Here is a 15,111-nt window from a genome sequence, read left to right on the forward strand (position 1 = left end):
TCCTCTAGCCTCTTTACTTTGTTGCAAGAACAATATAGTCATCGACTAATGATGACAGTGGATAGAAACCAGAGCAGGACTCAGAGCACAATATAGGATAGAATCCCCAAATCCACATGCGAACTTTCCCTTTTGCGGGTAACTTGTCCACTTTTCCTGTCTCTACTTTCTCTCCCCTCTCCCTCTCTGCTTTCATTTCCCTCTCCTTTCCTTGATATCTGAGCCGCTGGAGACGCTCAGGTTACAGTTTTTACAGCTTAGCCAGCCCCGTGCTCCATACATTCCTTTCTCCCCTTTCCTTTCCTCTCCTCTCCCCTCCGTGCCCACTCCTTCTTCCCCGTGATTACTCACCAGAGCTTACTTTGCCATGGCACACATTAAGCTGCAGCCAGATGAAGGAAACACTGTCAGACTGTTAAGATTTCCAGTGGAGTGCTCACAAGGGAACATTGTGTATTTGTGTATGCGCATGTTTTTTTCCCTCCAGCCTTGGACTAACATATTAAAGATGAAATGATGCACAAATATACAATAGAAAATGTTCTGACTATTTTTTTGCAATTGTGTTTTGGAGGGGATGAGTTACTGTTTATAATATGTTATTCCACATCTGCAAGTTTAAAAAAAAAAAACACATTTTTTGCATGTGTTCGTGTGAGCCTGTTTGTGTCTTTTAAACAAAAAAATATGAAATTCCAGGTTTAGTGAGCTACGCTTGAACGTGTCTTTACTTTGAAAATGTTTTGTCACTTTAACCACATCTATTTAATGCAACTATTGACAGCAAGGCCTGAGTGTGTGTTTTCTCTACACATCACCGCTGCAGCACTGCCCGCTAATGGCCATTACACATTGACTAAGTATTACTTGCTCGATTTATTCCGTACTGAATCTGAAGCTTATTCATTTGAATGATTGGAGTGCTAGGATTATGGAATGCTACGGCTGCTACAAATGGCACTGATGATGACAAACTAACCTGAGTTCTTCTTCTGGAACAAAATGCACCGTAAAAAATGGCACTAATTCACAGAAAACACACAACAAGGACATAGAGTAGGCATACATCCCAACACAAGACACATAAATTGAATTAGAGAACTGACATTGTGACGTTGACATTAAAAAAACATAAGTATTAATTAACTGTGCTTATTGTTGTGGCTTGCAGTGGTGTGTAACTGTTCTACAATATACTGACAGCGGTGTCTATGTTTTGACTCACGTGTAATGAGTCTGACTGGTCGGAGTGAGTATATTAATTTCAATTACAGGTAATAAAATAAATGTTACATTATGCTAATTATGGCTTGAAATGTCATTGAAAGTCTAACACTCCACTAAGAATGAAACGGTTTTCTAAAAATAGATTTTAATGTAAGCTACTATCTACAAATATAACTGTAATAATCATGAATCATGACGTATATATATATATATATATATATATATATATATATATATATATATATATATATATATATATATATATATATATATATATATATATATATTCATCCATACAACATCAGATTTGAAAAGAACGTATTCATCAATTTACCAATTTACAGTGACAAAGAGGACGCTGTGACACATGGATGCGTCTTAATTCCAACTGAATGGGTCCAAACACAAAAAGGGTTGTTTCAAATCTCACTAAGAGCAGCCCAGTTACTGACAGTCTAACACGCAAATTTCCACAATCACCCCGAGTGTGATCGCCCACATACCTACCCAGAGGAGTGTTTTGAACGCGATTGGCCGAAATGTGTACAAACAATGCCGAGATGGGAGACAAAGCGACAGACAGAACATCTGCCGTCAAAAACCGTCATCACTTTCTTTCTCCTCAATTAACCGCACTGGGTTCAAATATCATAATGTGTAGCGGACAAAAGCCACGAATGGAAACAACGTGTTTTGGGGATCAAACCTTGCAGGCCAAACACGGAAGACAATGTGTTCTTGTCGAGTGCGTAAAGCTGACAACAGAGGCACATCTGGATCACACGCCTCTGGGCAGCCGGGCAGCACACACGCAGACAAACGCACGCGCCGATGAAAGCACGTAAACGTAGCACGAGGAGGCGAGTATTCCCCCATTGATTTGTACTAATTATGCGCACTGGATGCTCTCCTTGTAGCGTTTATACTAATAATAGTAGCGGAGGCGCGAGGTGCCTTCATGGCACATAGGATTTTCTATTAACCATTCATTAAAGATGTATTCAAACCCGTGCGGCGACATTGATGTCACAAAGCGATAGAAACACGCTTGGTATTTGTCTTGCTTTCAAACTTGCTGTTGAAATAATGAGTGATCGTGGATATGCCGCGCCGAAGCGCGGTCTATAGCAGGGTGCGCGATTCAAACAATAGAACTTGGGTAATTAAAAAAAAAAATCCAAACACATTTCAAGTTAGTCTTGCATGCAAGATAATCTTACACTTGGGTGCATCATTTACAGTATCGGGGCCACTGGTGCTTTAACACGCGCATGCTCCTCACCAGCACACCAAAACAGCATGCAAATCCGTTACCTTCATCTCTTCATTAATCTCCCTTTTCACCGGGTGAGCTGGTTTTCGGCTTCTTTTATTTTCCGGGGGTCTGCCCTCTTTTTCCATCTCTGCCATGTTTTCTCGCTGATACTTCTGTCAATATTTGCGGTGGGGGGAGGAGGAGGGGGGTTGGATGTAAGGAGCGGGGACGAGAGGCAGCTCTTTACAGTCGCCAGACGGCGGATGTCTTGCAGCTTCTGCGCGGCCCGTTTGAAGCTGGCGATGCCGCCGAGGGCTTGCCTTGCCGGGCTAAGTCAGCCATCTTCTGCCCGTCCCCTCCGCGGTCCGTGCACCACTGTTGTGTCGCCTCTGTCCAAGAGTCAAAGGAGAGGTTGAGCGAGGGGGGAAAGGAGACAGTGGGAGGGGCCAACGCTGAAACATTATATGACGTGTTGATGATTTGAGGTAGACGGTCTTCTCAGTTTACCATGGAGCGCAATCAGTGCAGTCGCATCATTTCAGTGCAACTGCCTTAGCTTGGGGGAGTCTGCAAGAGGCAAACAGGTGCTCTCACAGCCGCCCACCCTGTCCACACTATAGTGACAGCGGTGTGGCATCCAACTTCAAGTGCTCCTCGGGATATTTTGTAATGCTGCCTGGCTGGAAGTTGTACTCCAATACCCTTTAACAAAGCTTGTTTAAGTGCGCTTCAAGTGGCCGAAACTTTAATACAGTAGTACCTTACAATTCCATGGCAATTTTCGCAACTTAATTTCCTCCAATATCAAATCAATGCTCCCCATTGAAATAAATTGAAATTCCATTAATTTGTTCCAGACCCCAAAACCACCACCATTTTCCGTTATATGTTTTTAATAAAGTAGAATAGTTATCCATCCATCTACTTTACCACTTTCTTCACTAGGGTCACGGGTGTGCTGGAGCCATTGTCATCTGACAAAGCACAAATAGAAGAACAAACATTTACACCAAGGGGCAATTTAGAGCAGGGATGCCCAAGTCCAAGTCAAAGACGAGAAAGTTCAGTCATATTACCCCGATACCAGCCATCTTGCATTGGCTCCTGGTCCACTTGAGATGTGATTTCAAGGTTTTGCAACTTACTCAGAAAATATTACATGGCTTACCACCTTACTATCTTGTTGATTTAGTGGTACCGAAACCTTCGTTCACAATCAAGGTTATTTTCTACTAAAACTAAGCGTTTTTTGAAAAACTAAAACTAATAAAAAGTATTGAAGATGCCCTGAAAACTAATTAAAAATAAAAAATAAAACTTAAAACGAACTAAAAACTAACTATAACGAAAATTCCAAAATTATGATAACCCTGTTTGCAATGTACAATGTTTGTGTTGTACATCCAGACTGTTCCGTTTCACTCCACATACAGACACACACAAACTTTTCCAAGCAGTCATACATTTAGGTAAGGTAAAATCTCTGTATCCTCTCAAATTAAGTGATGAGCAGAACCAGCTGGAAATACACCGGTTGTTTGGGAAAATTCACATATTTTCCTGAAATTCTCGAAATTCGCGCCCCTGCACTGAACAGCTTCGGACCCAGCACGGAGCCCTGGACAGCAACACAAACAATCTCAAGATCTTCTGATGTATCTTGACCCATTTTAACATATTGTATCCTTCCTGTAAGATAACGTTTTAACCAGTCCCCAGCTACACCATGAATACTGTTTGTTCCAGTTTATTAATAAGAATTGAATGTTCTATTGCATCAAATGCTTTCTTAAAAATCAACAAAGATACGAACTGCATATTTTTCTATTGTCGCGCATTTGTGATTTTTTTCTATTGTGGCAATTACCACAGAGGTAGTTCATTTGGTTCTAAAATATATATTGTCACACATTTATTATTTTTTGCTTGAGAGTTGAAAAGTTTTTGCAGAATTTTTGAAAAACGAGGCAATAGAGAAATTGGTCTGGAATTAGTCAAATGTTTGCACAAATTTTTGTATTACTTTTGCATTGTTCATCTTTTTAGGAAAACAACCAGACTCATACGATAAGTTGAAGATATAAGTTAATGGTTTTACAATATTTAAATTACTTTTGTAACCAGAAACATGTAAATATCATGACACTTAGCGGATTTTTTGGTTTTACATTTCAGGACGACTTTCTTCTCATTAGTTGCTGAGATGAAACGTGAGAAAGGATTCTTGTACATAGTCATATACCAGTTGTCTGCTCCACCAATGCCAGCTGCCAACACTAGGCCAATACTTACCCAAAACTGGTTAAAATGATTTATTGCATCATTCATGTTTTGGTGTTTGTCATTTTTATCAATTAAATAATAAGGGTATGTTGTTTTTGTGGATCGTTGCTTAAAGCTTTCAGAACATCCCCTTTTCATATATTTTTTCTGCAGTATAACTGTCTACTGGGGCGGCATGGTGGTTGACTGGTTAGTACGTCTGCCTCACAGTGCAGAGGTTGTGGGTTGTATGGAGTTTGCGTATTCTCCCCGTGCCTGCTTGAGTTTTCTTCGGGTACTCCAGTTTCCTCCCACATTCCAAAAACATGCATGGTAGGTTGATTGGATGCTCTAAATTGCCCCTTAGGTGTGATTGTGAGCGTGAATGTTTGTTTTTCTCTGTATGCCTTGCCATTGGCTGGGAACCAATACAGGGTGTACCCCTCCTACTGCCCGAAGACGGCTGGGATAGGCTCCAGCATGCCCGCGACCCTTGTGAAGATAAATTAGTTTAGTTTAGTTTAGTTTAGTTGGGTATAGTACATTCCAGACAATGCATTTACATACAATATACATGGTAATAAGAGCCCAAAAGGAGAAGGCTGAAGCAAAAGTTTATACAGTAGATGCCTACCCCATCAAACATCATGCAGTACAGCAGGGGAATCCAGACTTTTTCCATTGAGAACCGCATATTAACATGAAAAACAAAATATCACATGCAGGAGAAATAAAAATAAAAATAAGATTTTGTCAGCCCTACAGTACAGCTGTCATCTTATCTTAATCTTCCAAGCCATAATACAAATTAAAACATTTTGACTTAGGATGGGGAAACACTGAGTCCATGTTACCAAATATTGTATTGTATTGTATAAGGGGACTGTTTTGTTTTGTTTTTTCATTTTTTTTCCTCGACTGATCAGATTTAAAATTCTCCTCGGATTTTCAGCTACCTAGCCTATGGAAACATCTGCATTTTCCTGTCCTCTAAATCCTGGTTTGGACCAAGCCAAGTTTGAATAGCCAAACACGTCTGTAGCCAACTGCACACATAATACCTATTCATCCTATGTGAGTATGATAAATTTTATATAACTTTGTCGTCGTTAGATAAATATTGGTTTGGAACTGCTCCAGATGACGTAAATGGCACAGTGGCATGCTGTCAGAGTACTTTGTTACTTCTTACCACTGTCCGCAACCTTTCTCTCCTTGAGGGAGGGTGGTGTGTGAGTGTGTGCATTGTTCTGGCTGAAAGCACTTAACTGTAACTACATGACTGCAATGACAATTCAATACATTTACAAGAACAATCTCAACTTTCAATTGAGCTTTCACTACCAGAAAGAATAATTGTTCATAGGTTATACCATATTTTCTCTTATAATTATTGTACGTTTTTTTTTCAGCATTATGAATTTGTTTTAATCATTAAGTCGAAGTTGCTTGTGAAGAAAGTGGAATGTGAGTAGGACACAGCCGCAAAATAGGAAGAGCATCCCGTGGTAAGACGCTGAGTCCTTGGGACAGAAAAAAACAATAACAATGGACTGTGCAAATGTAAGAAAAACAGAGGGGAATGTAAGAATAATAATGTATATAATGATTCATCTGTTAGATTTTTCATGATTAGGCTTGTTAGCGGCGGCATGGTGGTCGATTGGTTAGCACATCCCCCTCACATTCAGAGGTTGTGGGTTTGATCCCGGCCCCGGCCTCCCTGTGTGGAGTTTGCATGTTCTCCCCGTGCCTGCGTGGGTTTTCTCCGGGTACTCCGGTTTCCTCCCACATTCCAAAAACATGCTTGGTAGGTTGATTGAACACTCTAAATTGCCCCTAGGTGTGATTGTGAGTGTGGATGTTTGTTTGTCTCTGTGTGCCCTGCGATTGGCTGGCAACCGATTCAGGGTGTCCCCTGCCTACTGCCTGAAGACAGCTGGGATAGGCTCCAGCACGCCCGCGACCCTTGTGAGGAGAAGCAGTATCGATAATGGATGGATGGATGGATGGATGGATGGATAATCAAATTAAACTCCATTCATACATTTCTAAAACTGTTGCAAATGAAACTATACTGAACAAAAATATATGTAACACCTAATTTTTCTCCCATTTTTCCTGAGCTGTTTGTACATAAAAAGTAAATTTCTCTCAAATATTGTTCACAAATCTGTCTAAATCTGTTAGTGACCACTTCTCCTTTGATGAGATAATCCACCCACCTCACAGGTGTGACATATCAAGATGCTGATTAATAAACAGCATGATTTATTTTACAAGTCTGTGTCTGGCTGCTCACAATATAAAGGCCACTTTAAAATGTGCAGTGTTACTGTGTATATATATATATATATATATATATATATATCAATCAATCACATTTTATTTATATAGCACTTTTCATACATAAAATTGCAACTCAAAGTGCTTTAAAACATTCAAAGCAAAACATAGAATTATCTTCAATCAAAAGAAAAGATAAATTATTTAAAAGTTGTTGAAAGCCAAACTAAAAAGGTGTGTCTTGAGCTTCCTCTTAAAAATATCAACAGTCTCTGCAGACCTGACATCCTCTGGCAGGCTATTCCAAAGGTGAGGACCAAAATGGCTGAATGCAGCCTCGCCATGCATTTTGGTCCTCACCCTTGGAATAAATAAAAGGCCGGCGCCAGAGGACCTCAGGATCCGCGAGGGCTGGTATGATAAAAGCAAATCAGATAAATAAGATGGCCCAAGACCATTAACACATTTATAAACTAATAAAAGTACTTTAAAATCGATCCTGAAACACACAGGGAGCCAATGCAGCAATTTCAAAACTGGCGTAATGTGCTCCCGCCCTCTGGTTCTCATCAGCACCCGAGCGGCTGAATTCTGCAGTAGTTGCAGTGGTGAAATGCTCTTTTTCGGGAGGCCAGAGAGCAGGGCATTACAGTAATCTAAACGACAGGAAATAAACGCATGCATCAGCACTTCCGTGTTAGCCTGAGAGAGAAACGGGCGGACTCTGGCGATATTCTTAAGGTGATAAAAACCAATCTTGGTTACATTTTTAATATCAGGAATAAAACTGAGCTCAGAGTCAAAAATGACGCCAAGGTTCTTCACACAGTGTGAGGGATTAAAAATGTGTAGTTTTGGTAAAAGCTTCTCTCTCTGACCTTCGGGACCGATAACTAAAACCTCAGTCTTGTCCTCATTGAGCTGTAGGAAATTATCTGCCATCCATGACTTGATATCTAAAATGCAATTTAAAAGGGTATCAATGGGTCCTGTGTCATCAGGAGACACGGCAATATACAGCTGCGTGTCATCAGCATAGCTGTGAAAGCTGATGCCGTGTCCCCTGATGACATCCCCGAGGGGAAGCATATAAAGATTAAAAAGTAAGGGGCCTAAAATCGAACCTTGAGGAACCCCACATTTAATTTCATGAGTTTTAGAGGAACAAGTATCCATACTTACAAAGAAATATCGGTCTGTGAGATAGGAATAAAACCAGTCAAAAACAGTACCAGAGATGCCCACTAGATTTTTAAGTCTATTTAATAAAATTTGGTGATCTACTGTATCAAAAGCAGCGCTTAGATCCAGTAGCACCAAGACTGTGAGTTTTCTCACGTCTGCAGTGCACCTAATATCATTTAAGATCCTTAAAAGAGCAGTCTCCGTACTGTGGTTCATCCTAAAACCAGATTGATATTTCTCCAAATTATTATTTGTATTTAAAAAATGATTCAACTGGATGAAAACCAGTTTTTCTAAAATCTTACTTAAAAACGGTAAGTTGGATACGGGTCTGTAGTTATTAAAAACGCTCGGGTCAGAACCGCTCTTCTTCAGAAGGGGCTTCACCACCGCCGTTTTAAAGGCAGCGGGGAAGACGCCTGTCTGAAGAGAGCAATTGACTATATTTAAAATTTGTTCTTCAAAAAATCCATAAAATGTCTTAAAAAGAAATGTGGGAATTGGATCCAAAAGGCAGGTTGTTGGGTTTACCTGGGAGAAAACTCGAACAAGTGTCCTTGCATCAACCAGGGCAAAACTTTCCAGTGTTTCCTCATGTAAATATGATTGTCCGGGTTTATTAAAACTTGTGTTTTGACGGGCTAAAAGACTGGATCTTATGTCATCGATTTTACTTCTGAAGTGGTCTGCAAAGTCCTCACAGAGAGCATCTGTTGGTCTCTGTGGGGACTTATTAAAATCAGAACTAGTTAAAAGTTCAAGGATATATATATAATTTAATTACGCTGTCATTGTATGATACGGCACAAGTCTCCGGCGTTAGTGGCTAGCAGTTGTTATTATATATATATATATATGTATTGTAAACTCCCAAAATCTTTCCCACGAAAAATGGGGGTTTGCCCCACAAAATAAACAACACAAAAAAACAAACCCCCAAAAAATAATAAGAAGAAGACATCAACACACGCACACACAAATTTAAATAGTAAAGAAATATACATATTATAATGTATATAGTATAATACAATCGTACGCCTATTTGGGAATAATGATAAATATAATTGTCAATTACATTTAACCACGTGAACCTACATGAACTGCAATAGTTTGACAGGAAGTGACGTTGACAGAGTGGATGACGTAACGTCCTATGTTGGTCAAGATGGCAGCGCACTGTGACAGGTCGTGTGTTGTGAAACAGTCGGTTGCAAAACTGTGAATTGCGTCTGTAAACACCAAACTGATAAATACCGGTTAACAACATGAGGCATCGGAAATACTCAAATGTAAGATGGTATTAGATATCTGCAAGGCTGTTAAAAAGTGCCGATAACAGAGAGAAGATGTTTGCGCCTCTATGGACGCGACTGCCATATACAGTCTGGTCCAGACTAGTGCAGAGGACATTGAGTCTTTTCTCCAGCCCAGGACCTTCAAACTGGAGTAAAGTGGTGTCCGACGCCGAAAAGATTGTGGGTTATCCAACTTCTTTCATGAGCCTCCGCTGTCTACTCAGTGACGAGTTCAGTAACGTCGCCATGCATGTCAAGAAGCTGGTCGGAACCCAACACCCTCTACTTAACACTGCAAGGTAAAACCATTAGTCTTCCTCGCTTTGACTGCTCGAGAAGAGAGAACTTCGAAAATGCCTGACCCTCGACGGCAAAGTGTATTTCATCTCCCTACCTCCACAGACGATGGTCAGAGTAAATCAAAACTTGCAATTATTATGTTGTTTTTCATTGTGACCTTTGGCATGACTGGGACATTTAGTAGAAAATATGTTAGTACAGTTCAAACACAACACATGATGCTGGCGGATCTCCAGTTTGTTTTTGGAATATTCAGTATTTTTTCCCCATCAATGATAAGATTTATCGTCTCAAGTCGTATAACTCTGAAGGCCAGTTTAACATTCTCAACTGTCATGCAAGTGTAAAATAATTTCAGTGCTTTAAATATAAACTTTTAATAATATTTCATGTTTGGCATTATTTTTTTCACAGGAGTAAAAAGAAAGGAACCGCTGTAAAACATAAAGAGTATTCTTACAATGGACTGCTGTTGCTCTAAATGCAAATCGGATTGATTGCTTCCTGTGCATAGTCTTATTGGTGTTACTAAAAAGACATATAATGCTCACAAACAAAAACAATGCATAGGTTGTTTTGACACCTGCTGTAGTCTAATGAAGTACACTGACATTGCGTTTGTTGTGCAACTCTGAAGACGTATTCATGCAAAAAATATTGGTTGACTTTTGGATATATTTTTGAATACTGGATGACCTCCGGGATGTACAATTTTAGAGGTTCCACTGTAGTCCCATTTACCAGCATCTTGTTTCATCCTATGACTTTCAATTGGTTTATAAAATCTGTTAAACTTTCCATCCATTTGCATCAACAATTTAGAGGCTTCACTGAGATGTAGAACCCAGAGGCAGCTCACACAAGGAGCACATGATAATTCCACACACAAAAAGCAATCAAACCCACAACCTTCTTGTTGTAACATTTTGCCTCTCGCCCACTGTACTCTTACGACTTCTGTTTTTGTTGCCTTGTTGTTACTAAACAATAGACTTTCCATCGATCTGATCGACTATCGTACCAGATGATATTTCGCTAATTTTGTGATTGGCCATAAAGTCGTAATCCATTCAAGTCATTGATTGGATCCGTAGGTAAAAACATCGCTCCATCAATGTGTTGCAATACTTCGCCGTGCAATTCAGTATCAATTCAGCAAATCCTCTGAATCGCTTCACCTCCTGGCCTTTGCATATGATTTGTGTTGTATGAACGGAAGCAGTTCGACGAAATAACAAAATGGTGACAAAAGCAAGCAGCAGCAGTCGAAAGCGGGCGCCTTCTACTATGCCTTTAAATCTGACATTTAAGGTCATTTCGCATCCCCCTGTAAAGTCGCATGCACACTGACGCCAAGCTCTGTCTGCGCACAGAAGATAACAGTTTCTGGCCGCATTGAAATGCGAGGATCTTCTACTGTACAGTGTCATGGAAAACCAGCGATTTAAGATGATGATACAGACACTCAAACTACGATATGCAATACCTACACGAAAGTACGTGTCAGAAGTTGAACTGAAATTCAACAGAACTCAGGGATGAGCATCTTGAATAATGGAGAGGGCCACAATTTTTCTGGGGAGACACATAGCACCACACACTTGTTGTATGATTCAAATATGGACAAAATACGTGCACCAATGTACATCACAGTGTCTGAATATTCATGCTCAGTGCATGTACAAAAGATCCAGTCTTCCACAGTAATTGTTTTTTGAACAATCAAAAATAAGCACATACTGTGATTTCTTTTTTTTTTTTCTAATGTAAAAGGGCTCTCATGCATAATAAATTAATTATGAAGAACATGACAAAACTGCTGAGCAGCAAGCCAAAATTTATTGCTTTTGTGCATTTTTTTTCTCACAAAAATCCACTTAATCAGAACTGTAATATTATTGTGGTTCTATGTTTGTCCTGTACGTCATTCCAAATCTGAAAAAATAGTATTAGGCCTACTACTACCCACGTCGTCGTATAGGGTAGTATATGACCTAGTGCAGTGATTTCTGCCATCTAGTGATGGTTGGTGATATTCCAACTTAAAACTATGCAGTCAACTCCTGCTAATCGTAGGGGATTGGGACCGGGCCGGCCCGTGAATAGCGAAAATCTGCATATAGTAGGCACCCATTGAAATCCATTTAAATTGACTTTTTTATTTTTTTATTTTTGTAAATGCCCCAAATTCTTTACAAAACGCTGATAAACCACTATTATATATTTTCCACAAAATGGGGGTTGACTTACCGCCCCCTCCCCCCAAAAAACAAAAACTGAAAACAAATAGTGGGAAAAAAATCAGCTACTCTGTGAATCTGTGGCATCTGCAAGCAGGCCAAGGTGTTGCCACTGTATTAGAGGAAACAAGTTTATAATACCACACCCGCTCACCGCACTTGAAATCACTCAAAGGGAGGGCAGGGACCGCATGCGTCCTGTGGCTCCCAGTTGCCCATCAATGTTCTATTGAATAATCAGATAAAGTATTTTACTTGCTTAACAATTGTGAATACACAAAGACATTTCACTTATAATGAATGACCTATTGGTTATCTTTTTTAGATAATCAAACCCTTTTCTTAAATGTAAATTGTACGTAGCAGCAAATTGTATTTCCCTGTCTAGAAAGAGTAGACGAGAGTTTGGGTTAAGTGATGTCAATGAGAGTTTGGGCTAAGTGATGTCAGAACACGGTCGCTCTTTTGCCTGCTCAAACAGCACTTTTGAGGTTTGTTAAAAACGGATTGGTCGGAAAGTAGAACTGCAACAGTGTCAGGCTGTCAGCATCGAAGCTAGCCGCTTCCAAAAAAGGCTGATAAACATTCATTGTTTTCTATGAAAAATAGGGAGCAAATTGGATTCAACCGAAACGAGACAAAACAAAAAAATATGAGGAAATATTTAAAAATATTGGGTTAAAAAAAAAACTGCGAATATTCAAATCCACGGCTGCCAAAACATGAGTATGCGAGTTTATTATACAATGACAGCATAATTAAGTTGTGGTTAGTTTTTTTTGTTTTTCATCTTAATTAGCGATTCTACACGATTCTGGGTCTGTGATTGCAATAAAAACTGGGCTCAGGCTAGCCCCCAGTCAGGACGACAATTCAAGCCAGCTGCTTCACGCTGCGATTATGAACTTCAAAGTAAAAGCCTACCAAGACTTTGATGTACCTGTATAATTTGGAAGGTTTTATTTTGAAGTGGCAAGTCTGATCTGAAGCTTGATCATAACTCTAATATTGCCTTGCAACACACAGCAAAAAATCAGGCGTGCGACTGCTTCAACTCAGAAACTGTCAACTGGTGGTCCTAGTAAGTCGAGGTACCACTGTATTTTGAGAAAATAACATTCCCTCAATATATTACTGTTCAGTCCTAGACCACTACAAACTACGACCACTCCAGGATTCCTCTTGGAAGAACCGGTGCTAGTTTGGGCACTAGATTAGATTTGTCAGTGGATGCGCTAGTGAAAAAAGGGTACCAGACCTCTAACATTTTGTTCTGGGGCTAGATGACAACATGCCGTGCCCTCAGTCGGTCATTTCTCTTCATTAGTGTGTTCTCATGGGATTGTGGTTTGCTTCTATATCTTTAAATTAAGGATGGTCTTAGAGATGAAACAATACGAAAACTTCATATGGCAATGATCCATCCAGCCATTTTCTATGCCGCTTACCCTCATACATACGTACACCACTGAATGAACACAATTATCATGACCACAATGATCATCACATGTGGTATTATCAACACACTGGTAAAAGAAACAAAATCACAGATACAAAATCACAGATACCAAAGGCCAAAGTGTTCTTGAAAAACAACTGCACAAGGAATGAAGATGAATGAACACGAAATGATTATTATCTTCGTTCTTTGTATTATTATTTCAAAATAAATATTAAATTGAAACATGTTGAGATTTTATTAATAAACATTCTACACATTTATTACCATAAACACACACACACAAAAAGTTCCAAAAATTGGAACAGTTGAGTACCAGTATCGATTATCACAGGGATGGACAACTTAAATGCTGGACGGGGTCACAATTTTTCATCAGTGCTACTCAGCGGCCACATACCATCACACACTTCCTAAGCAAATGTGTGCCAAAAATAACATTTAAATATGGACAAAATACGTGCATATGTGCAAAATACGTGCTCTTAATATATTACATTTTCATTGTACATTTCTCAATGCATGCATCCGATATCCTGACCCAACAACAAAGGGTTTGAAGCAAATAAAGTAACCACATACTGTGAATTATTTTTTTCCAGTGGAAAGGGCTCTTGCATAAAAATTACCATTAAAGAACTGCACAAAAACTGCTGAAGAAGAAACCAACATTAAGTGAAACAACTAATTTTGTGCATTTTTCTTTAACAAAAATCAACTCACTCAAAATTATTAAGGTACTATGTTTGTCCTGCACATCATTTAACGTTGGCCCAAAAATTATTATGCCTAATGAAGAATATAAGGCGGTATAAGAACAGTGCAAGCACAACTAAGCCATGTCTGCTACATAGTGGTGAATTGTGATACTATAACTTAAAACTACATCAACAACCACATAACTCGCGGCTCAGCACCCATAGGTTCGTATATTTACAGATTTTTTTTTTTTGCTAGTTTTAAATATTATGTGATTGTGAGTAGTTGTGATATCATTTTCCGTCAACAGAAGACAAAATGGCCGCCCCCAGAGATGGCTAAAAACGAGTGCATTTTGCTGCTTAATTTATATTCCACAAACTCAAAATTAATCAGAATGCCGTGTTTCAACTAGTGGGCCTGTTGGGAACATTTTCATGAAAAAAATATGCTTGGGTTTACTTCAGCTTTAAGTAAAGTTTTTACATTATTGTCAGTCTAAATAGTTGCAATACAATTCAATGCATTGTCCGGTCATCGTTATTTTGAATGTTGTTTGGCAGTAAAAAACGCCGAACGTAATTGGCCAGAAAAGGATGGGGAAATTCCACCTAGTGCTAGTGTTGTCCTAGTTAATATCAGCCTTAGCGACACCTTCCGACTTGGAGTGAAACTGCAACACATTTTCAAACAACGTGTGTGGGTTGTGCGCGAGTATGAAGGCAAAATGTGCCTTCAAAAATTGCCGCAGTGACGTCTGCGCGGACGTCGCCCGCGGGAGTATAAAGAAGCCTTAAGATTTCAGCTGCTTCTCAAGGGAAGAATTATTTTGAGATCTTTCTCAGTCCGGTCGCTGGTAGGCCTATGAAAGTTCTTGTGCACAGTCCCAAGTAGAAGGCGTGG

At 39.5% G+C, this 15,111-nt stretch overlaps 2 protein-coding genes across 4 annotated transcripts in view; one reads left to right on the forward strand and one right to left on the reverse strand.

The window, feature by feature from the left end:
- sobpa (sine oculis binding protein homolog (Drosophila) a) overlaps positions 1-3,009 on the reverse strand; it is a 50,203-nt gene extending 47,194 nt beyond the window's left edge. For all 3 annotated transcript variants that reach the window (XM_086050228.1, XM_086050227.1, XM_086050226.1), the window contains exon 1: positions 2,542-3,009. In XM_086050228.1, the coding sequence (XP_085906354.1) occupies positions 2,542-2,637 (96 nt within the window). In that variant the 5' untranslated portion in view covers positions 2,638-3,009. The remainder of the gene's footprint in view (positions 1-2,541) is intronic.
- Positions 3,010-9,323: 6,314 nt separating this feature from the next.
- The window catches only part of pdss2 (prenyl (decaprenyl) diphosphate synthase, subunit 2), a 30,072-nt gene continuing 24,284 nt past the window's right edge, over positions 9,324-15,111 (forward strand). Inside the window, exon 1 of the mRNA XM_086050579.1 lies at positions 9,324-9,809. Within this exon, the coding sequence (XP_085906705.1) occupies positions 9,562-9,809 (248 nt within the window). The 5' untranslated portion in view covers positions 9,324-9,561. The remainder of the gene's footprint in view (positions 9,810-15,111) is intronic.

The sequence above is a fragment of the Filicampus tigris genome, chromosome 13, assembly GCF_054856515.1.
Source record: "Filicampus tigris isolate MCC_2025a chromosome 13, RoL_Ftig_1.0, whole genome shotgun sequence".
Lineage (NCBI taxonomy): Eukaryota > Metazoa > Chordata > Actinopteri > Syngnathiformes > Syngnathidae > Filicampus > Filicampus tigris.